This window comes from Molothrus ater, chromosome 6 (genome assembly GCF_012460135.2).
Source record: "Molothrus ater isolate BHLD 08-10-18 breed brown headed cowbird chromosome 6, BPBGC_Mater_1.1, whole genome shotgun sequence".
NCBI lineage: Eukaryota > Metazoa > Chordata > Aves > Passeriformes > Icteridae > Molothrus > Molothrus ater.
Window position 1 is genome coordinate 37,985,076 of NC_050483.2, and position 24,820 is coordinate 38,009,895.

The 24,820-nt window shown below is 37.1% G+C and overlaps 1 protein-coding gene across 3 annotated transcripts in view; it reads right to left on the reverse strand.

Annotated features, from left to right (window-relative positions):
• Window positions 1–447: 447 nt before the first annotated feature.
• Window positions 448–24,820, reverse strand: part of MBIP (MAP3K12 binding inhibitory protein 1) — a 110,397-nt gene continuing 86,024 nt past the window's right edge. Inside the window, exons 1-9 of one of the 3 annotated variants that reach the window (XM_036384486.2) lie at window positions 14,610–14,756; window positions 10,291–10,410; window positions 8,382–8,594; window positions 8,181–8,277; window positions 6,586–6,651; window positions 4,754–4,906; window positions 3,620–3,717; window positions 2,269–2,307; window positions 448–1,138 (exon numbers count right to left, since the gene is read on the reverse strand). In XM_036384486.2, coding sequence (XP_036240379.1) covers window positions 1,028–1,138; window positions 2,269–2,307; window positions 3,620–3,717; window positions 4,754–4,906; window positions 6,586–6,651; window positions 8,181–8,277; window positions 8,382–8,594; window positions 10,291–10,410; window positions 14,610–14,732 — 1,020 coding nt within the window. In that variant the 5' untranslated portion in view covers window positions 14,733–14,756 and the 3' untranslated portion in view covers window positions 448–1,027. Of the gene's footprint in view, window positions 1,139–2,268; window positions 2,308–3,619; window positions 3,718–4,753; window positions 4,907–6,585; window positions 6,652–8,180; window positions 8,278–8,381; window positions 8,595–10,290; window positions 10,411–14,609; window positions 14,757–24,820 lie in introns of those variants that run through there. The other 2 variants (XM_054515242.1, XM_054515241.1) reach the window with 2 other exon arrangements.

Here is a 24,820-nt window from a genome sequence, read left to right on the forward strand (position 1 = left end):
GAGGTCACAGAAAACACCAAATATTCTTCAAAGGCTGTGCCAAGTCAGTACTGTTCACAACACCTGTCACAGAGGCTAATACAGGGACATGAACAATATGACTGCTCTAAGCAGAGCAGTTTACATAAAACTCTCTCGGTAACAGCAACTTTTCTTCTAAACTGAAATAATAACAGACAGTAAATAAAACTTATATAAATAGAAAATGGTTTATTAAAAACAAACAAACAAAACCAAACAAAAAGTCACAACACAATCTCACTTCACTGTCTGGCCAAAGGTCAGACTTTAAGCTAGCATCTACGCTTCAATCATGTAAGCATGCATATAAAAGGGAAGTTGATGCCTTGCTGGCATGCTCCTCTAAATCTCCTCTGGGATGATTTTTAGAATACATTGTTTGTGAACACGTCATGAAATTTGAATTCCCACAAGACACTGAAAAGGTGAAGAACAGTTGTTTTTATTTACACATACAGGGTTTCCATAAACACCTGTCACAACACAAATGCAATTTGCTGCATTTCTAACAGCGGTGAAAACAGTGACAAATCCAGAAAAAATCCCACAAGAAAGCATGCATTCTGCAAGGTTTAGGTAATTTTTTTTCCCAAAGTCAGTGTATTTCTGAGGAAGAATTTAATTTCAGAAGTCTGTGCAAACTACTTACATGAACAGTATCCAAAAGATACTCCTTTTGAATACTTAGTCACCAAGAATAACACGTGAGATGTAGCTTTGGTGCGCAGGTTAAGACTTTTCACATACAAACAATGCTGCAGTCCTCCTTTACAACAGAAGGGAACGGATTATTAGAATGACATTCCTGAAACAGTCTTCATTTTAAAGTAACTATTTCATTAATAAGGCTGCTTTTAAACAAGTTACTCTGAAAGAAAGCTTTCAAGATCATCCAAAGGGAGCTTATATGCATGCTATGTCTTCATTGCTAGTCATCTCTGATGAACACTGCTCAGGTCTATGGTTTAGGTACGTGTAAATCATGATGAGGATTCTGAAAACACTTTTATCGAAGAAGCTGCTCAGCCTCCTTGAACTTGCTTTCTTTTGTTTTCCTCAGTAATGCCTGTTTTATAGCATTGATCTTTTCATCAAGTTCAGCCAGTGAATAGCTCTGCTAAAAGAACAAAATAAAAATCACAATCATTTACATCTTGTAATTGCTAGAGAAGTGGCTTATCACTTGATACTTGAGGTCACTGCATATTGTACTAAGTGATAGAACTACTTCTGCAGAATTGTCTGAATTTAGTCTTTGCCTATTTAAATTTAAAGGAAAAAGAATGTAAACTTGCAAGAAAGACAGTCCTAATCGTGGATCAATACATTCATGCTGCTTTTATTAGATGCTTGTTTAGTCTGCTCATAAACCACCCTAAGAAATCTCTTCATATTAAACACTGGATGAGACTACTTAGATTTTGCAGAACTTGGGTTTACAGCTAAAGGGTTTTTCTGCTTACTGCCCAACATCAAGCTCCTCTGTGCCACTTAACTTGGTAATCTTTTATGTTTTCTTATACAAGGAGGTCATCATCCTTTCAATAAAAATATTTCACCCTATGCAGGACATTTTTTTTTCCTACACAAGCCTACTTTCTCAAGTATCAGATGGCCCATAGCCCACTCTAAGCATTCTCACCAATCCATCTGTCTCCAAGGGTGATAGCTAGGAGCAGACAAGGTTCCAGCCATGGTCCTACCTGCACCAATAACTTCTCTTGTGGCCTAAGAAGTACATGGTAAATGCACTCCCTTGTGATGATGTTGCAAAAATGGCAATTCTTACTGACAGGTTAATATCTGCTATAATGTTGGGTCCTTCTGCAGTACTTTTGCCAAGCCAGCCATTTCTACTTTTGTCTTTTCATAAACCAATAAAGCGAATTGAAAAATAATTTTAAAATCAACAAAAACCACTATGCCACAAAACAAAAATGGAAGACATTAATAGAAGGCTGATCAGAATACAGAAATTGCCTGTTTCTCTCAGCTTAACAGCATCATAGATTTGTTTTATTCAGTCATCCTCCTAACTGGTGAAAACCCTAGTATGTATTCTTAGAAGACTCATTTCATTGTAACAGCCATTAGCTTTTTGTCTCCTTCCTACTCTCTTTGACAGCAAACTATCCAATACTGATGCAGCTACTTCTGACAACTTACATACTTGCTTCATAGAACTCCTGCTTACTTTCCACTCAAAACATCCTAAACTTAAGAAAAACAAGAGTTAATAGCACTTACATGGGGAGACTGAACCTTTCTCCTCTTGCCAGAACAGCTCTGAAGAAAAGACAATCAAAACAGACTTAATGGTGCACTGACAGAAGATCACAAATAATTCTTGTAACTATATTGTTAAGAGTCTTTATAAAAAATCCCACTGACTGCCATTCCATGGATTAAAGAAACCTTTTTCATAATTAAGTACTTTGGATCATGAGAAATACTACTGGAGAGCAGTCAGAAGCTGTTGAAGCTTCTCCACACTTGGCAGTCAACAACTATCAATTTAACTGAAGCTTCCTTCAGACAGAATTGAGCTTTTGAAATTGTCAATATTTTCATCCCTAAAATTTGCCTATATCCACGCCAATATTTATGCAAAACTTCAGATAAAATGTGCTAATTACTGTGCAAAACTACTATTGCCACCATCACAATTTTCACCCTGATCCTCCTAGAGGTCCTAAAGCCTTTTCAATAGAAATCTCAGCTTATGAAAGTGTATGTTTTAACTTCTGGTTTTCAGCCAGAAGGAATAGTCTCACAAATAAAGAACTTTACTGGTCTCCAACACAAATTAAAATAATTAAACAAAAATGTGCACTATTGCTATTGATTTTTATTAACTGACTCTTCTTTGGCTAGTCTCAAGGGAGAAGATATAAATTAAATTGCAATCAACAAAGGTAGAAGAGACATTCTTACTGTTACATGGGGAAAGAAGAGCAAGATAACAGATAAGAAATTTCTAAAATCAAATAGAGCCTAATGTAGTAACAACTAACATTCTCTTTGCCCTAATACCCTTTGGTGAGTGAAGGTTAAGGTGTATTATTCAGTGAGAGACAGAGCTCTGCCTGAAAACCAGAAATAAAAGAAACTAAGTCACAGAATCACATGAAGCAATTTTCAGACAGTTTACTCCCTCATCCTTTTGGAAGTTATTCACATATTGTTAGCAATCAGATCATGTACAGAAGCCCAAATGATTTCAGCTGTTTCAAGCCATTAATTATTTGTATCAAAAATCAAAACTTCAGTCAATTTTCTTGACATAAGAAGCACTTCAGATTTTAAGGCAAGGGGGACAAATACAAACTTTCTGACACATTTCTTACAAATTAGTTAAGCTTGGGTGACAGCAATTTTTTTCCCCCCAACAGACACTTTCTTCTTTTGAGTGACAAATTAGGTAAATATGACCTTGACTAGATGGTCCACATGTAACGTAACCACTACACCAATCCAGAGCTGTTTATTAAAAGTGTCTGCCCTCCGACTCTAAGTTCTTCTCTGTACACCAAAGATTCAAGCACAAAAGGCATAAATACATTTAGATATGCTGAGAGAAGGTAGGAAAATTTCTTACTACAGATTGAAAATATTCAGGAGACAGTCCTTCCAGCTCAAGGATTTTATCTTCAAGCTTCTTAATTCTCTGATAAATGTCTCTTGGTACTGGACCACCTAAATACAACAGTTGCAATGCAAAATAAATTAGGAAAATCACTTGAATAATTGATTTAACTAAAGATTGCAAGTCTAACATTTGAATTCTTCAAGATTAGCTATCAACCAGTAGCTGAACAAAACAAATGAATGGGATCATATGAAGGAAGGATAATTAATATAATTCAGGGTAAAACCTGATTGATAAGCAAGTGTAGTCAATGAAAGCACTAAGACAACTTCATGTAGTTGGCTGATGTCTGTCTGGGAAAAAAAAATCAAAAAAATGACCAAACAAACAAAAAAGACCCTAGCTCACCCAAGAACCACCCTCACAAAAAAGCCCACAACAAAACTCACTGACACCACAAAAACAACCAAAAAAATCCTAACTCAACCCATTTGCTGTTTCCATCTTTTCTACAGCAGCTTGGGATTTGTTTCCCCATAGAACGGATAGAACTGATCAAAAGAGCAGCCTTAGCAAGCATCTTATTTGAACTCCATAGTGTTCTATAATGAAGGAACTATATGAAATAACTGTTTATCACAACTAAGTACTGGCTACTCCAATTTAAATGATAGTCTGGTTCTGAACTCTATTGACAACCAAGGCCATAAAAAGCTTTTGCTTTTTGATACCCATTTCCTTTTATTTCTGGGTCTGTTAGACAAGACAGTTCTATTCCACAAATGACCAAAATAGCACTAATGTGGGGTTTGGGGTTTTTTTTGCCATTCATTTATTTTGTCCATTCAGAGAAACAATTGTGCAGGTAGCTTCACTCCTTCAGTTCTGCCCTCTACTCAACACTCAGCACCTACTAATTAAACTGGCTAACCTATCACTCTTAATATTGCTTTCCCTTAATGTAAAGGGAAAAGAGCAGTACTAGCACTGGAAGCTGTTCTGAAAAACAGCCAGCAAGTCAAGATGAACTCTTTCTGTTGCTGGAAGCAAAAACTGGTTTTTACAGACTTGCCCAGTTTCACCACAGTAATCACAACTATATAAAATGGCACACCAATGTCGAAATTATAACATCATACAAACCTGTTTGTAACCGTAAGTGTGCTTCAATGTTTTGCAATCTCTCCTCAACAGCTTGGTTTCCACAATCATGCATGGGTACACTGGCTTTGTGACTGGACCCATGCATTCCTTCAGACCTAGTCTGAGGTCCATATGTATTTACTACCCTAGAAACTACGTAAAGAGAAAATAAATTACACATATATGCACATGAAACACAAAACAGATCTAACTAAAAGAATCAAAATATTGAAACACAAAAACCTGCATTAAATCAGTTTTACATAAGTCTTGCATATGAAGGGCCCACACGCAGTAAGATCAAAAGTTCAAGTAAAAGCATTTTCTTATTTTTTTGCATGAGCAACTAAACCTAACAAAACCCCTGGATTTTACATATGCAAAGCAAAAGAATTACTCATACATTCATGTAGAATGGCAGTGTTGAGAATTTGTCATCAGCTGCTGATTAACAGCAGAAACCTTGATATCTATGTCAGCAGTTGCACATGAGAGCTTTTGCGAATGCAAAGAAGAGGCCAGACTAATATTACAGGAAGCATCATAAATACATGAAGATGAAGAGAGGTACACAACTGAAAAACCAATACAAACCTCAGCAAGGAAGTTCACTTTGAATTTTTGTCATCTGGATAAAAGCTTTAGTGACTCTTAGCTGCATCTAGGACTATCTTCTACCCATGCTGAGCCATGTCTCCATCAGAAGATTTTGCTCACTTCTCATTAAATCAGAGTAATTTCTTAAGTTCTCCTCATAGAACTACTGCAGTGCACTGCAGATTTAAAGACTATATTGGCAGCTCCAGATGCTGAAGCACACATACACACACATACACTTTCATGAGTGCAACATGCTACATTCTTGCTTGAATTTATGCTGGTTTTACTTCCAATTCCTTTCAAAGTGTTTTTCACATTTCAGTTATGAACTGTTCCTTGAAGTGAAAGCTTCCCTTTTTTCCTGCATTACGCTGCCATCCAACCAACAAATTAACACTCAGTTTAAAACAGTGAGTATTGAAAGTGTTTCTTTGTGAAAGATTCTAAAATGAAACTCACTTTCCCCATTTCCTTCTTAGCTCACCATGCCTTTCAAAACTTATTATTTTGCTTTACAGTATTATTCTAAATTACAGAATTAAAAATAATTAATTGGTGGTTTCTAGGATCAATATCAAGTGGATAACTGAGTATTACCACTTTCAAAAATGCAAAAGAGGGTTGTTTTCATTCTCATTTTGGGTATTTTGTTTGTTTTTAAAGAAGGGTAACTTGCATACACCTGGAGAGCAGCAGATGAACAATGTTTTACACACAACTTCTGTTTGACATAATTTCTATTTTATTTATTCCTTTCCAAAAAACAGTGCAGTGATAAATTCATTCCTCAGCTTGTCAGTTCTTATAAATCCACGTCTAAGAAACTTCCACTGTCCCAAAATTATACTCTATTTCAAGACACTTGCACCAACTAATGAAAAATAGAAGATAATCCTATTTAATCTCAATTCCTTATTGACGGTTTCACCTTAGAAGAAAAACTAAGTATTGTTCAGCTTCTTGGTCCTGCTTTATCTTTTCCACATTTCCTTTCAGACAATAAAAATAGGTTATTTTGTTTTGGTCTTTAGTGCCTAACCATTCATTTAGTGAAGCAGTTAAGGGATTTAAAACCTTGAAGACATAAATGAAGATGTAGAAGTATTCACTAGAGTAAAAAATCAATACATTAAGTTTCCATTTTTAAGCATTCTATAAAAACTTTTGATATCAAAAACTTAGAAGTGCTGCTATATCTGGATACTTAAATGGGTATTAAAAGAGTTGCTTACCCTTTATATGACTTTTAAATCCAGGATAGGGTGTGAAAATTGCATCTGTTCTGGCACAGCTATTTTCTAAATAAATAATGATATAACAAGTGAGGTCCAAATTATGTATTTATAATTGAAAATATTCTAACCACCATCAACTTTGATGCTTTAAACAAATCTAATTTAAATGGTTCAAACAATAAAATAAAATCAGGAATACTTAATTCATTCTATAAACACTTGCTCATTAATAGTTTCACACACTCGCATGGACTTACTGCTTTTAATTGGATGAGTCACTCATATAAATGTATTCACACATGTATAGAGAAGTTTACTGGATCAGGACCAAATTTATTTGGTTCTTACTTTTCACTGCATTTCTCTGTAACTTATTTCCTTCTTCCTGTACAGAAGCCTTTCTCCTGCTTACTACTGTTATTCTGGTTTTTTGTCCTTTTCTGAAACTCTCCTGTTTTTTGACTTATCTAGTTTACTCATCAGTATTCTTTCCTAAACCTTTCTGCATTTACTCTGATCCATGTGACTTCTTTCATTTGCCTAACCATAAAATCTATAGTATGGATTACCTTAATTTATTCTAATGTTTCTATTTTCATAGAAATCTCTGTTCATTACACCAAAGATCTACACATATTTTATTATGCCTGAACAACGAGACAAGTCTTATTATCAATTCTTCTGTACATAACAATTTTGGGAAACAATATTTCACTATCTAGCATAGTCTACTAAACTTCAGCTGTCCTTTGCATTCCAACTAACATTCAAGCAGTTAAACTCTCTACAAAGCTTACTGAACAATAAGCTTTGATCTCTAAGAGCTTAAGTTTCTCATAGAGACAATGCACATGTGGGTTCACAGGTACTTAGAAAATATCTCTGTACTACTTATGTAGTTATGTATATAAAACTGTCTTAACTTCCAAGATGCATTTGGCTACAGTTACCGATCCTGTAAATGGGATCCAGTCTGCCAGATGGATTTAAGATTGGTTACAGATACAGCCAATTGTACTACAACGTGAGCAATGTTAAAAAGAAAAAGTCATTTCAAGTAGCTAGTAATTCAAAATCATTGTAAAAAATACTTTGTAATTTAACTAGCATTAAATTAACTTCAATTTCAATATACAACTCACAAGACATTTCTGAATTGCAATTCCATTTACTTTGGAGGAACACCTAGTTAAAACACTGGGAACAATAGCTACAAAATCATGATCTAAGATAGCAGTTCTTGAAATTAACATAATAATAGATATAATCTTTCTGTATGGGATGCATTAAACACTGTCATCCAGTGACTTCACAATTTATTTTTCTATCTGACATCTGCAGTGCACATGCAAGTTCTAAGTTTTAAAACAAAGTTACTCTTGAAAAAAAGTTCTGTTTTAAATACAGATTAGCACTTCTGAAAAACAAAAAAAATCAAATCAAACAAAAAAAACCCAAAAAAACCCCCAAACAAACAAACAACAACAAAAAAAAAAAAAACCACCAAAAAAAACCACCCAAAAACAAACCAACAAAAAAACCCCCACACAACTTAAATTACTATGAAGATTAAAGTCTGGCTAGCCAGTTACCTTGATTACAATCAATAACATTGCAAAATTCCCTGACATTATTTTCATTGATCTCGGCTTGTTTCCTCTCGATGAAGGCTGATATCCGCCTGTCAATCTGCAGGTAATAAACATGAAGGCATATATCTATTTCATTCTTTAAATTTAAAATTTAGAAAGGTCTTTCATTTTTCTGTTTTTAAACTCACATAAATCACTTACTTCTGCTTTTCCAGCTTTTATTTGGACCACTTCTGGATCAAAATTAAAACGAGTATCCTTCAGATCTCTCAAGTCATAACTTCCATATTTTTCTTCAGTCTGACTGTTACCATCATAAACATCTAAACTTGTCTGGCTTTCTGTTTTACCTCCAGGTTCAACATGGCCTATATTTTCCTCTTTGATCAGTGACTGGAGTTTTTCTAAGAGAGGCTGAACAAAGAAAACAGTGTATTAGGGTTAAAAAAATAAAAAGTCCAAAGTCCCAAAGCCAAGAAGACAAGTACTATTATAATTTCCAGACTAATGGAAATAATTTTGGGAATTACAACATCTTCCTCTGATAGAACACAGTAATAAGATTAAAAAGAAGTTCCAAATATTGTGCACATCATGATTCTGACCTTTCCGACCTGTCTTTTAGAGGTTTGTAGAGGAAAACTCCCAAATTTCTGTGAAAATCTGCCCGTACTCCTGTTTTACTAGCTAAATCAAAGCTTCAATCACTGGCATCCATGCCACTTAATTAACATGTCATTCAAATGCTTACTCAGAACAGTAAGGCTTAGTATTTTTCCTCCTTAACATGAAATCTGGTGCTCTTACACTGTAAAGCCTTTATCACATGAGCACTACATTCTCCACTTGAAACCGTAGTTGCCCAAGTGAATGAGAGAACACAGACATGAAATACATAGGCATTATCATGAACACATGCTTTGCTTGACACAGTTGATTATCTACTTAGGTCATGAAATTAAATGAGAAAAGGCACTGATATTTATGGCAGGAAAAATGCTTATTTTACTGCAGTAACTCTTATGCACAATGTAACATCAAAACCTCAGCACATATATATGTCCCTATCTCTTTTTAATTTCCATCAGTTTCATCTAGTCTGAATTTCACTGCTTATTTTCTCTCTAAAAATGATTTTAATTTTTTTTTAAAGACAACATGATTTTTAGCAGTCAAATTTTCTGAAATGGAATCAAACTCCCACTTGCAACATTTTTATATGTTGGATGTAAATTTATTTGCATTTATCTTGCATATTTTCTCTTTCTGCTCATCATCACACCAAAGATCTGGTGGATGTCTGGAAAACAAAAGGTCTTTTACCTATAGACAAGAAAATACAGAAACTTCCCTTTTCATCCTCTCAGCACTAGGAACCTCAAATAATTCATTAACTAGCTCAAGCAAAATAGTAGTACTCAAATCCCATCTTCTACATATGAACTATCAAGGTCAAAACACTGCTCAGTTACAAGCTGACAAACTGCTAACCCTCCCTGCCAATGCCTTTTGCCATTGCCATGCCCTGCCAATTACTTTTGGCAGGGTTGGAAAGTTTCAAATAGTTAAAAGAAATGACAGTAATGGTGACTGGCTACTTGGCAAGATGAGACATTAATGTCAAAGAAATTACTCTTTAAAAAAAAAAAAACCTACGTTGAAAATATATTTAATTGCAGTAAGACACTCCAGGATGTGTCATGCTGGGATAATGCCACTTCTTGAACCACTGAAAGCACTCTATGAGCCTCAAAACTCACCCAACGCATGGAATCATTATCATAGCATGACACACACCTGCCGTGTCTTATTGCTTAATTATAACCCACCATAGATGGAAATGTATCACATTTACAATGCAAGTCTAGAAATCAATGAGGCTGCATTTATTCAGCCTGCTCACCTACAGTGGCTATTCCCACTAATCTGAAAAATCCATAAATGTGAGTACCTATGGAGCATAGTGGAATCCCAAGCATTTAATACTTCTGCAATCCTTTTTTATTCAACACACCAACGTAAGAATAAAATTACGGGAATTTTACAGTTGAGAATACTTTTAGTTGTTGATCACTTTTGTCAAGGCAAATGTGTCCCATGAAATATTTACCTGTAAACATAAAATATGCTGCTGAAGTGCACTAAAGAGCAAGGCTGGCTGAAGTGCTGATGTGCTCTGAAGCTTGCTCCAATCGATTACAACTTTCACAATATCCTCTCCGAGATTAAGCTTCAACAGGCAAAACAATAAAAAATTATATTATATGTATTAACATCAAAAAAGTATACAAGACTCCTACAAGACCACAATTATGCTCAGCCTCATATAGACCCATCCCAGTTTTAGACAAGAACATTGGAAAGATTTGATATTAATTACAGTCCAGGCAGTTATCATTTTCCAAGAAAGCTAGTAGCTGTAGAGTTTATTCTAAAATTAAAAATTCCTTACTAACTCACCACACTTTCATTGTGGGTTCATGTTAATCACTCACACCATCTTTTCTTTTAATGTATACTAGAACCACCAGCACGAAGAAACATGACCCAGGATAGCAGTCTCCTGTAAGTTCATGTATTTTATTCCAAGATTGCAAGACTCTGTGCCTGCATGACCCATGTCTTGATGTAACACCATGGCACATTCTTTAGTTTTAACTTGCTGCTAACCCAAAGGAAGTTTTAAAAGTGCATAAAAATATATATATTTTTAATATCTCAAAGTTTAACAAACTCTAGATTACACACACCACTATTAAACCTGCTTTCAAATCACACTATTTTCCTGAATATGCATTCACATTGAAATGAACAATTGCCACAATCTATTCTCACTGTCAAGGAATTGCAATATTTAACTCCCAAGACAATAAAGAATAACACATGTAATAAATTTGAAGTATTGTTCAAAAGAACTGTGTGTCTTCTATAAGCTATAAATACACTTTCTAACACAAAGATAATTGTCCATAAACTCTAATGGGATAACACATTTTCACACCCAACTTTGCCCTTTTTGTTACATTAAAGTTTTTCTCAAGATCTTAACAAGATGATTACTTTCATTTCCCACAGGTAAGAAGGTTGTTTTCCAACCAAACATCCTGCAAGTGATACCCCAAATTCTAAATACAGATAAAATTCTTGTTTGAAATCAAGAGGACCTACAGGTACTCTGCTTGCAACGCTGAATTCCCAATTCATATGCATACTTGTATATCTATTCCTCACCCCTTCCATTAAAAAAAACCTGGGGGTGGAAACAGAAAAAGGCACCTCAGGAAGATGACAAAAGTGACCTTTACCTCATGGTCTAAAGACATTTAACTTCTAACAGCATCAAACATTACAAACAAGAAAACAAAATGCATATGCACTCATGTCCTGAAGCCACCACAAAGTGTATGAAACACTGAGAACTGGACACAAGAAATGCCTCCGTCACTCTGAAGGCAAAGCTGTGGATGACAAGCTGTCCCACCTTAGTTTCAAATCTCAGCATTAACACAATTTTGTAAAGAATTATAATCCTGAACCTTCCTTCTTTAGTCAAACTAACTAACCTTTGCTAAATTCAGAGTTAGTTCCCAAATTACACAGCAAAGGAGACAGTCTAACTAGACATATAATGTATTTTAGAAAATTTTCACAAATGGTTATCCCTGTTTAGTACTTAAGCTAAGTACACAGGATGTAGGAAAAATAATGTCCTAGGATATACTAATCCTGAAGAAGTTTCAAAATCAAGAATGTATTTAGAACTTAGTAGGAATAAAATTACTTTAGGAATTAAGCCTGTGCATGTGATCATCTGAAGCACATATTTCTGCCTGAAGTTTCTAGAGTAATATCTCCTATATGCTACATTACAGTCTACTGACAGGGTGAAAAAGGTGTACATTAAGTCATCCAAACTAAACAAAATACAAGTGCTACTGCAATTTCCTAATAAGCCTTCCTTTTTAAAAAGAAAAAGCTGATATGTGCCTTCATATCATAATGGACAACTCCTGTCCAGGTGGTTCAAAGCACTAAAAGCAACAGAACTTCTAACTTAAAATAATTTAGAGGCCAGTCATATTTTTAACTCACAGACACTGGTTTTAAAGAAAAATCAAGAATAAACCCCTCCTGCATCAACAAAGGTTTCTAGTACAATAGAGTAAGTTCTCAGTCTTTCATATCCTATTGCTTCTTAGAACTGTGACAAACAGATTTATAAATTCAGTGTTTTGATACTTCAAAGCCTTTGACTAATTACAAGTCCACAGCCTATTCAATTTACAGGATCATATGTAATTTCAGCCCTTTGAAATTTGTTTTATGTAAACACTGGCTATCACTTGAATCTTAAAGAATTTTTCAGGATCAGCTATATTGGTTTTAAGAGCTGTTATTTTCAGATGTCCTCCTGGTCACGTACTGCCATTGATTGCTCCAGTAGAAAAATTCCTGTGCCAGAAATATTCCTGCTTACAGCCCAATTTACTAGCATAAATCCAACTTAAACTACTATAATGAATCAAACTGTGACTGCTAACAATTTGGCACATGCTCAGTCATCTCTATAGAAGGGAAATGGGGAATCAGTAGTTTCAGTAAGAAATGCAAGACAGTTTACTGGAATCCATAAGGGGGTAAAACAGAGCAGTTAAATCTGTCAGAACTCAAGCACTGGCAGACAAGTGTGTAACTCAGCAACTGGAAAGGATCATAACTGAGCAACTAAAAGGACTTTCACAGCTAAGATGGAGCAACCAGAACCTTATCCAACCAGTGCACTGGACAGTAAAATGTGTCTGTTGTCATGGAAAGAAGACACTCCAAACACCAAAGAAGACAATTATACTCTTCACCATAGCTACTGTAACTCTACTGCAACTCTAAAGTTCTCTCACAATGGTCTGTGCACACACAGTTATTTTTAAAAATCACCAGGGACTTTCCAGTGACATGCTAGGTGTAGAGCCAGCTTTGGAGAAAAAGTAAGCTGCTGAAGTCAAGAGGGAAAAATAAAAGTTTTTAATGTAGTTTAGAAACAATTAATAAATTTGTGATGAATAGCCTAGTTAAAAGCTTAGGAAACTTTCCTCTTGGTCTCCTTTCTGTTTTTCCTAAACACAAGAGTTCCAACTTTTCTCTCATTGATTCTACTACTGTCATTCATAGTGCTGTCCTCACACTAAGATAAACTGACAGTCACTAGTTCTTCACTGATCCCATTCAGAATTTTCACCAGGAAAAATTAAGGGGCCTTTAAACCTCAATAGATAGTTTTCATGCCTCAGTAATCCTATGAGTCAGCTGTGTCTGAACATCACACTGTTTAGTGCTGAACAGCTCAAAAGCCAAGGTAGTTTGTGACCATTTTAGAGACAGGAAAACTGAGACTCAAAACTAAGTGCCTGAATTATCAAGCCCTTCATTTTGGTTACCTTTTGTTTGAAAACAGAGACAATTGCTACCATACTTGGAGAAATGCAAATATAATAGAATTCTATACAGATGAGATGTGAAACATTCTAAAAAATAATTTCAGATTAGCCAGCAGCTATTCCTAAACTGCCTCTGCATCCAAGAGCCCATCTCTGTACCAAACATACATTAAGTTACACTAGCTCCTGCAGATATTGCTCATCATCTGGCCCCAAACCTTCAAACTGCTAACTCTTTTAGTAAGAGTGTGCTTTTGTTGCCTAGACAGAACTACATAAAATGTTTCCACAGTGGAAAATTAATTTGTAAATTGTTTGTAGCAATAAATACGTTATTACTAAAACCTTCTCCTGGTAAGGGCCTTCCACCACTGCTGTGACATCTGTTTCACAACTCACAGACATTACTAAACATAAAATAGGTGTTTTAACTTATGTAACATAGAGCAGAGCCCCTTTAAAAATTCTGACCCTTAGATACACTGTGTGTTTCATAGCATGCCATTACCAAGGCAGGGCTCCTGATCATTTATTTTGGTTTAATGCACAGTAAGTTTTCAGGAGCTTCTCAATTCAGAGTAACTAATTAAGACACAGCAATTAAGCAAATTGCACCTTCCCATGGAAGAGATCATCCGTCAAACTACAAAGTGGCACGTGTCACTGCGAGGCCAAGGCACGGTTCCGGCTGCGGGAGAGAAGCAGCAGCAGCGGCCGCGCACGCCGGGGCTGCCCCGGCCGGAGGGAGCAGGAGAGGCAGCCGGCTCAGCCCTGGCAGAAGCAACGCCCAGAAGAGAGGCAGCTTCCTTTTGTGAGGCAGACTTATGTGCTGTCCAGCGCTGTTCCCTGTTCCTGGAGCCCACGAGGGCCCCGCAGGTCGGGCCGAAGCAGGAGCCAGCCCTGCGCGGACCCCCAACGCGAGGCGATGCGAGGCGGGCGCGGCGCCCAGCTCAGCTCCGCCCAGGACCTCTCCCTCTGCCCGCCCCTCACTCACCTGCCCCGCCAGCCCGGCCAGACAGCGCAGAGCGCTGCTCGCTACCTCAGAGGCGGCGGGGTCGACCTCCGGAGCGCGGGAGCCGGGCGGGAGCGGGCTGGGCGCCGCCACCGCCGCCGCCATGACACCGGACCGGGCCGGGCCGCGGCCGCGCCGTCGCCCCGCGATGACGAACGCCTGGCGCCGGCTCCACCACCGCGCTGATTGATAGGCGCGGCAGCCAATGGCGGGGCTCCGCAGCGCCGGCGGGGCCGCTGTGGGGGGCGCGCTCCCGGCCGGGGCCGCAGTGGGGGCGCGCTCCCGGCCGGGGCCGCAGTGGGGGCGCGCTCCCGGCCGGCAGGGCGCTCTCTCTGCCCCGGCTCCGGCCGCGTGTTCCGGGAGCTCCCGGCGCGGCCCCAGCCCCAGCGAGGGCTCCATCACGTGGGGGAAGGACCGCCAGTGCTTATTTCAGTACAGCGCATTGCCGCCCTCGTTTCAGCTGTACCCTTCTGGTTACCCCTTCACTTTTCTGCATTCATACGTGTTGTTCAAAGCCTTGCCTCTTCTGGTTGCTGCAGGGTTGTTTTTAAATTAGACTGCAAAGTTTGTCAGAGTACTCTTGATTATGGGGATCGCAAAATTCTATTCCCTGTAAGACAGTTTACTTGTAAATTTCTTTCCTAAGAAAGTAAGTCGAAATTCCTAAGAAATGGAAGTAAAAATGCTTACAAAGGTTTCCTATCTGATGTTTCTTTTGATAGCCAAATTTTGATCTTCACACTTCTTTCTGTTCCCTGACCCTCTACCCCCCATATTTTTTATTCCCAGGAAAAATGGTGAGTGCAGTTGTATATACAAATGTTGAAATATTCTTAAATAAAAATTTTAGAAAGGCAGATGAATTTATCTGACTGATGTTTTGGGTGTTCTTTTTCAGATAAGATGTAGCTTGATATAGTGAAAATAAATGTTACTAAACAAGGCTTTCAGCACCAGCAACCCATAACGTTTGAGGAGACTCAAGCTGAGAAAGCTCTGCTCAGTTCCGGAGAAAAATTAGTTCCAGAGAAAAATTAGTTCCAAAGAAGACTTCAGTGTTTAATGGTTACAAATATTTTGCATTTTGCAAAAATATCTTATCTAGGGTAAACTAGATGGCATTTGCTTGTGTTCAGTAGATAAGGACTGTTCTTTGGATTCAGAAATACTTATGGCAGAATATGTTTGTGGTTTAGAAGCTGTAAAACACATAGAAGTTTACTTAATTTCTGAAAACACACAGTTTTTATCAAATAACATTTTGAACACATGTACAGAGTATGGTTGTCAGCTAAGAAAATTTGTTCAATTTTATTTTGCATTTCTGTGCAACAATACTAATTCCAGCTTGTGATCAAGGGCTGCTTCAACCAACCTTGCCTCTTGCAGTTTTGTCTCTGGACAAGCAGCTCGAGCAACCCTGCCAAATGTAAAATGTCATTTGGATCAAATCATGAAGCTTTCAGGAATAAAGGAAAATACATTGCCCTTTCCCTTTCCCCACCAGCAGTACAACGTTGAACTGACACATCAGGGATCTGCTGGCCAGAGCAGAATATGGAGCACAGATGTAACAACCTGGAATTGCTTGTTGCTCCTCAGTGTCGGAGAGACAATTTGTCCTGAATGAATTCCCAATGACCTAATAAGACAGAACAAGTCCAGGCATTTGAGCCATTTTATAACTTCAAGGGATGAGTGCTCAGTTACCTGATAGATTCCAGCTTTCCTGGAGTGATGGAGCAGATGTGTCCTACTTTAGCAAAGGGTATGTGCAGCTTTCCTAACTGGGAGACCGAAGATCTTTCCTTTGCTTTTGAGCATATTATCTTTACCTGCAGCCAGAGGCTGTTTTGGGGTAAAAAACATTTCAAATGAAAAATCAATACATAAGCATATAAATATCAGAAAGATACATGGAAATATAAGGGAGATTTAATGAATGTGGAGGATTTCAAGAGACGGTAGGGGTGATACACCATTCTTTATTCAGTGCTCATTACAAGAAGAGTAGGCAAAAGACCATGAAGTAGTCAGTAAAGTTGTTGATGCCCAACTTTTATTTACTAAGGAGAAACTGGATCTTGGCCTTCTTCATGTTGTTTGGAAATTTCTCCTCTTAGAGAAACAGTAACGATTCCTATGGGGAAAGGCTTTCTTCCTACTTGCTCTGTCTCAGAAGACCTTGATCTGGGTTGCAGCTGCTAGTTGAATACATTTGGTATCTGAAGTTTCACAGATTAAATTATGCAATGCATTAAACAAACATGAACAGAACAGAAATAATCCAAGGTGATTTAAGAGATTAGGAAAATGAGAGCATGTAAGAAAATGAACATAGAGGGGAAAATGTGCAAATACAGCTAAGGCAAAGATGTTAAACCTTCATATCTACTGGAAGAGACAGACCAGAGCAGAATGGTTCCAGAAAATGATTATATGCTCACTGGAATTTGCACAGTAAAAATGAATTCACTTGTAATCGCCTCTGGAAGTAAAGCTAGCCAGAGTAAATCCAGGCCTCCATAAAGACAGAGGAAATTACATGGCATACTCACTAAAGCTGGTGAAGCAATAAAATATTGGAAGCTCTCATTGCTGGAAAGATACTGGTAATTTGGAGTAAATTTATAGAAAACTGGCAAGAAGTGGATTGCCAGTGATAGAGATACTTGTTTAGAAAGAGGAATCAGAAGATTTAAATATGTCTAACTTGGCAGTAATGTCCAGATATTTTAATAATATGACAAACAAGGGAGGGAGTAATCTGGAGTTGCTTTCAACACTCAGGGATAGAGTTGTCATGATAATATTAAATCTTCTGCAGCTTTTGTCCCTGAATGGATCGTTGAGGCATATAAAAGCCTCTCCCACTGAAACCACCTTGAAAATATAAGCTCAAATCCACTAAGTTCTTAAATATCAAATATTGTGCTTGGAGTAAAATTATTTTGAAACAGAAAAGTATTTTCTTTCAGTTTTGGACTATTGCTTCTTTTTATTTTGTTTGTAAAATGGTAAACATATTCACTTCTTTCAAGTCTAGGTGTCTTTAAGCAATTTAAAATCACAGTAAGCCTCAGCAAATTGATACAAGTTCTCTTCCCTGGTCACCACTGTCATAAATGCTATCACTATTTCTTCTACTGAATATTACAGTACCATAATTTCTGAACTCACACTTTAATTTGTCTCTAACTAATACCCAAAGAAAGGTGAGTGCTTGACAGAATGTACCAGTCACTGAGGTTTGTTGTGCCAAAGAGTGCTGAGCTAAGGAGGCTGTGTAACGTATAAACAGATTTTTCTCCTGACTTGAAAAGCTCATGCTGTGTACTTCTGCTTACGTCAGCTGTAGTGCAGAGAAAGGCAAAAGAGGCAATGCTTTGGAAAAAAAAAAAAAACACCACCAAAAAAACCCCCCCTGAAATAATTTGGAACTTCAAAGATAAAAACAATACTCTAAATTTTGTCCAAAGCCCCAGGAAAACGGTTCAGTTTGACACCCTGCTGTAAATGTCGTTTTTCCTAATATTCAAATTATCAGTGCTGCACTAAATTATCTCAGTTATAAAAAGAAAATTGATAGTATTGTACTCATTAAATTGTTAAATAGGGTTAAAATAGGAAATGACCAAGTCCCTCCAAAATAAAAGCTTTTATTTATTTTTCCAAGCATTAATTTCAGAATTAAGAGCACTTCACTTCTGTTGCTTCCCAAGTACTCAGGAAAAGGCATCACTCCATTGAAGTTTATAGATCCTGGTTCAACAAGATACTTAAGCTGGTGCCTAATTTTAAGCACTAACCCAGCTGAAAAAAACCTCAGCTTGCTCCCCTAAAATGTAGTCATGTGCTTATTAACTTCATCAAATAAGGCTCTGAATTGCAAATCTGGCTCTCCAATAGGAGCTGCATTCCTTCAAAGCAAATGTCTCTGCCGACCTCTTGGTGTTTCTTTCACTTTATCAAAGTTTAGAAAGCCCTGTTCAGACAGGATTGGAATGGGATTTGTACAAAATGTCTTGGTGGAAATACAGACCTGATGTATTTGCCATTAGAGAAAAAAGGCAAATCAACAAACCTCTAAGTATCTTACATTTGTGACTTGCAGTAATTTGATAATTCCTAACATTCCTGATGCTGTTGCCTGCATTCTGTTTAGTGCCCTTATCCTGGCATGCACATATACCCATGACCTTTCCTTCTGAATTTTTTTACCCTTGTGATTTTCTAATACTGCTTTGTGCTCTTCCTTACTTTGGTCTTTATTTTTATTGTCTTTGTTTAGTAATTTTACAGCATATTTAAATTCTATATACCCGCCTGCCCCCTTTCTTGCTGCCATCTGCAAATACGATTAGCATTCTGCACAAAATCCTCCAGCTCAGTTATATAATTTAGGATTGAGAATTGACCCCTGCAAGTCCTAGCTCAACAGCTCTTCTTCTTAGGAAGTCAGTGAACCATTATTATAGTTATTCTGTGTTTGCAAATTCTAGACTTCTATAGCTACTTTGAAAGATTTGATTATAAATCTCCTTCCTATCATTTTCTTGTGAGACTATCCTATAAAAATGTAGAAGGTGCCTTGCAGAGTAGGTGTCTATGATCACAGTGTTTCCTCTTTTCGCAAACTGTCAGTAATTTGATACAAACATTGTGAAATTAAGCATTCATACCTGAAGACAGACTAAAAATTAATAATTTTCCATTGCATTAATATGTACATGCCGTACGTATTATATATTTAACTCAAGTTTAACGGGACACTTGAAAAATCTATATTTAACAGGGAAACAGGAATATAGCATATTTATGTCAGAGAAAATTTAACTATTCTATTTAACTATTGATTACTGAGTGCTTGATTTTAAAAGCTGTAGTTTGCATCTTTATTAGTATAATCTGACTATTATTTTAAAATAAATAATAGTGATGGATGCTTAGGAATATTTTAAATAGGATTCTTCAGTTGTGCTATGTACAAGCTTTTCATACAGCTTATCTAGGAGCCAAGTCCTTTTCTAAACATTTTAATCTTCTTAGCATTTTCTGTGGAACAGTTATATTGCTAAAATTTAAATTTATCTCCTGCTTCAACAGTTCAACTTATAAATTTCTATATCCCAGTAGCTAGACAGTTATCATTAAATAGACCACATCTGTCATTATTGGTTTGATCAATCATTCCATGTTCTGGCAGTCCCCTGGCAGACTTCAAAAGCTAGATCCAGATCTAGTTTAGATATGAGATTTGCTGACTAATAGTTGAAATGAGGGGCCTGTATTATGTAGTTGTATTGAGCCTCTCAAATTAGCCTTAAGGAATTCATATATCCATATGACAAAGTAAGATAGGTACCTGAATCCTGTAAGCTTCCCTGGATGTGCCCTCCTGTGTTCATTCCACCTGCAGTATTCTTTGACTTCCTCTATGAGTAAATGCATAATGCCCTTTTTTGATATAAAGTAACTATAAAGTTATTTGTACTGTAGTAAATGAACAAAGGATCACCCTCATCTTTACACTGTCAATATTTTTCTAAAGCAGAAGAGGCATTTGGTAATAGGGAATATGAAGTTTGGGTCCCAAACTTTCAGTGAAGCTGGCCGTGCACCTGCTTACTTTGTGCACAAATCATTCTAATGAATTCTAAAGGACTATTCATGTGCATAAAGCTAAGCCTGTGGGTAAAAGCCTTTACAAGACTGGGCCTAGGTTGTAAATTTGATAATGACCTGAAACTGATTCAACAGAGAAAAAGCAGGCCTTCTAAAAAGTTGAGAAGTGTCACTGTAGCTAAGCTGAACAGGTATGGGCAGTGCTAGGAGACCTCATAGAACAGAACTCTGAAAACTGACCAAGAAAAAATGGCAAAAGATAGAAATATTTTTTATTTACATTTTATCATATTGAATTTTACCTTAATCTTATTAATTCTAAGCTTCCTCTTAATTTCATTATTACTATGAATTCCATTTGAATAACTTTATTGCAGGAGCTTAGAGACTTTCCTGTTTAAATTTCAGGTGTATACACACACACACACACACACACACACACACACACACACACACACACACAGCCTGTATGAAAGAGTAGATCTGCTAAGAGAATTGTAGTTGCAAGAAATCATAACTAGGCTCTTTGGGAAACGTGCTTGAGGAGAAGGCAAGACATCAATACTGTTTCATATGGAAGTGTAGAGAAGAGTTTTGCACACTTATTTGCTCATACCATGCAGTATTCCATCTCTGCTTCAAGTGTTTTGTGCTGCACTGCAGCCTTTTATGTCCTCAGAGACAGTGCATTACCTGCAGGAGCTTCCCAACAAAATCAGGGCAATTCCAGTTGTTGTGGTGCATCTCTGAAACAATTTTCTAGGTATTGCTTCCATGAATTGCTTCCATCAAGAACTTCCATAGAATTAGGTAAAGCATTTTCATGTGTTTAACATTAAACACACAGGCAGTGCTACTAAAATTTCCATGAAAAAGAAATGAAATTACTTAAATATAAACTGAGTTCCTGCTTAGAACTATAGTTTTAGCATTTTATATGCTGAGTGTACGAAGTAGACATTTTTTGCACCATCACAAAATGCAAATCTTTTCCTTTACTTAAAGCTAGCTGTTGTCTTTTTGTGATCTATTCACAGCTAAAATGGTCACTCTACTTAGTGGCCTTTAGATAACCTTGATTATGAAATGTCACTTGTTTGTTAGGCTCACTAAGTTAAAGTTGTTTAAAAAAAAAAAAGGAAAGAGTATTTTTCTGCAATTTAATTGACTTTTATTCACACTAAAATGATCCCTCAGGAAGTTCCAGTTTCCTCTGTTTAAAGATTAATTTAATAATCTCAGCTGGGTGAAGCAGAGAGCAGATTAGGCATGGACAAGCCATACCAAAGCTGCAGAGAGTGAAGGTGACAGTCCAGGGATAGCCACTGATGACTTTATTCTAGTTGTTGGCCTTGGGGACATGACTGGTCTTTTGCTCAGTTTGATGCAGGAAAAAGAATAAGGAAGGTACATCTTATGAGACATGGTGCTCCTTTAGTTACCTTTTAAATTATTATTTAAATGAAGATTAAAGTTATGGGGTTGGAGAGTATTTTGCTGTTTTATAATTTAGCAATTCAGGCTGAAGTTTCTTTTGTGTTCTTTCTGTTTTTATACAGGCAGCCTAGGAGATGGACATTTGACAGGCGACAATAGACTGCTCCTTTCCCAGGTATCTCCTGCTTGTTTCCTTTATCTGTGAATAGGAAATGGCTTAAAGGCACCTGTGTTATGAAGGTCCCAGGGGCAGCTGCCTGACTAGTGAATGCCTGATTATGTGTTAACATGCTTTGTCAGATATTGGCAGAATCTGTTCTCTTCTTTTGCCTTTTCAGCAAGGGTACCATTGACAGACTGGCTACTCATTTATAGAAATGTTGTCCATCAAACTGTGAGGAAGGACAATGGTGTTTTTCTGTGACCAGTGACTGTGGGAAACTTTTCTTTGGCTATTCAGGCAATTTTTGTAGCTTGCTCTGAAGAGGAGAGACTGATGAGTGCAAAAAGTACAATTAAGCAAAGCCAGACTTCAATTGAAGGCTGTAGTGTAGTCTGCTTGTTCTCATTTTTTTATTTGGAAAAAAAATCTATGGGTTTTCACGTTGCTGTGTGGCATTCAGCGGGGGGCTATTACAATCCTAAATTTTTTTTCTAGACCACCTAATTCTAAGTAAAAATTAAATGTAATGAGAGCCACTTGGAGTTCTGAATATTTTAAAGCATAATTCCCACAGAAGGGATTCGACCTAAACTGTGGAGAGCATCAGTTGGCTAATTATAGCTGCATTTTATATTACAGCAGGTGTCAGATGCAGTCATCTCAATAAAGTCCACATAATACTCTGGAAAATAACAAAAGCTTTTCTTTGAATGTGGGTACTAATTTCTGCTAGGTGTCATATGAGCTCTGATACTTCTTATTGGTGTTAACAAGAGCACTGCAGCACTCAAACATGCTTTTTGCTTGGGATGAATTGATACTGTAAAGCACTTACTAGTCAGCCTTGGCAGATGTCAGTAGTTAATACTAGTGTTGCAGAGGTTGGTATATAATGCAAAGAGTCTTACATAAATACTTTTAGATGATGGGCTGGTTTTGAGAATGAGTGTGAACCGTGCACCAACTTGCTTAATGAAAGCTAAATAGACAACAGCAGGATAAGTGTGCTTCCTTTAGCTTCTATCTTATTTTAAGTCCTCTGCAAGTAAAGGGTAGATGGGAAAGCAGTAAACTAGTGAACAAAAACATTAAACTTAATAAACACTTCATGCTTTCGTACTATTTTCCCAATTCAATGGAAGCAGCAAGTTTGAGTTACTGAAGTGATTGGTGAGAAAGGTCTTTCCTAAGCCTCAAAACTGAGGTACCCTGAAAATTATATCTTCAGAATAGTCTGCATGTGGTGAAACTACAATCTGTAGACATTTGCTGTTCACCTGACTTCCTAAATAAATGATGGAATTCTGTGATTAAAAGAGGTTTGTGTTTTAAAATATTAATGAACCATTAAAATAAATACTGAAATGTGTTGCATACACAGAAACCCTTAAACACAAGGAATTGAAGATGCAAATGGCAGGGTGAAAAGCACAAGGAGAAAAACCTTCCAAGCTGATTGTGCTTGGCCTAGCATGCAACAGAGATGCTTCCCAAGCTTGCCTGAGAAGCATTAAGACAGGAGACACTTGGGTACAGAACAGCAGGGTCAGGCCATGGGGAGCTTCCTGCTTCTCCTGATGGGGATAGGAAGAGGAGAAGGGTGTCAGCAAAGAATGATGCCAAATGTTGGGCTAATCATGCAGGGGGGACAAGCATGTACTGCAAAACAAAGGAAATTTAACAGATTATACATTCCCCCAACAGTCTTCTGGAGTCTTCTGGAAGAGCAATAAGCCACTTAATGAACTACTGTCTAGTGCTACCTACCTTCCCCTACATCATCTCCTCTGAGAAAAGGTAGTTCAAAACATCAGGCTGCCTTTGTCTCTTACACAGAAGTCCATGGAGAATAGCAGAGGTTATAGAAATAATAAATACAACTTAATGTTGTAAGTCTTTTATTTTTAAAATGTAATAAACAGACAGCTGAGTAAAATCACAAACTCCAGCACATTACCTTAGCAACTATGTAAAAAAACCCCAAAACAAACAACCACAGATTATGAAATAATTAATTTTTTGTAGATCTGCAGAATAGGTTGAAGTATAATCTTACTGCATTGCATACTCAATGTATGAACATGTAGGAGGAGCTTGGTTTTGGTCAGAAGACCAGTAATTTGTTAAAAACAAGTGCAAGTAAATTATATGTATATTCATATTAGTATACATGGGTTTCTGGGTTAACATACACATGTTGTTCAAAAAATTTCTAAATACAATAATAAACATGTAATCCATCTAAACCTGGTCAAAACCAACACAGAAGGACAGAAACCAACACAGAGGTACAGAGATGAAAATTACAGGAGAAATAATTTCTTAGCTAATCTGTACCTGGCATCTGGGGAGCAGAGGGCTGTCTATAGGAGAACTGCTTTGCTCTCAGACATGAGGTTACCTCTAAGGAAAAGACATATGAAAAGGCCTGGTAACAAAAGCCCAATTACAAAAGCTGAAGGCATGATTGCCATTGTATAAATGAATTTTCTAATTTACCCCATTTATTCCACATAGACCCTTTTTGAAACCTTTTAATATTGAGAGAAGCCAGCTCAACTTGGAAAGCTCTGAGGAGTTCTGTGCATGGCTGGGAAGGTAAAGAAGAGGTTAAGTTAACTACAAGAGCTGTCAGTCTAGTTGGGCCTTTGGTTGCCTCCCTTTTAGCCCAAAAAGCATGATGAGACCACCACTGTACTACATTGCTTCTGCACTATTGCTTTCCCATGTCCTCAATTTCTGGTGTTGTGATGTGCTCCTGTCCATGTGATACAGAGCTAAGTATTAAAGAATAAAACCTCTTGCCAGTAGACACTCTAATTTTTTTTTTTTTTTCATTTTAGAGGAGAAGGTAAGGGATAGTTATCAGCAAGTAGAGGTGCTGCTGTAAAAAGTAGCTACCAATAGTGTCACTCAAAATTTATTATCCTCCACAGGTTACACAAACCTAACTTCTCCTTGTGATGTC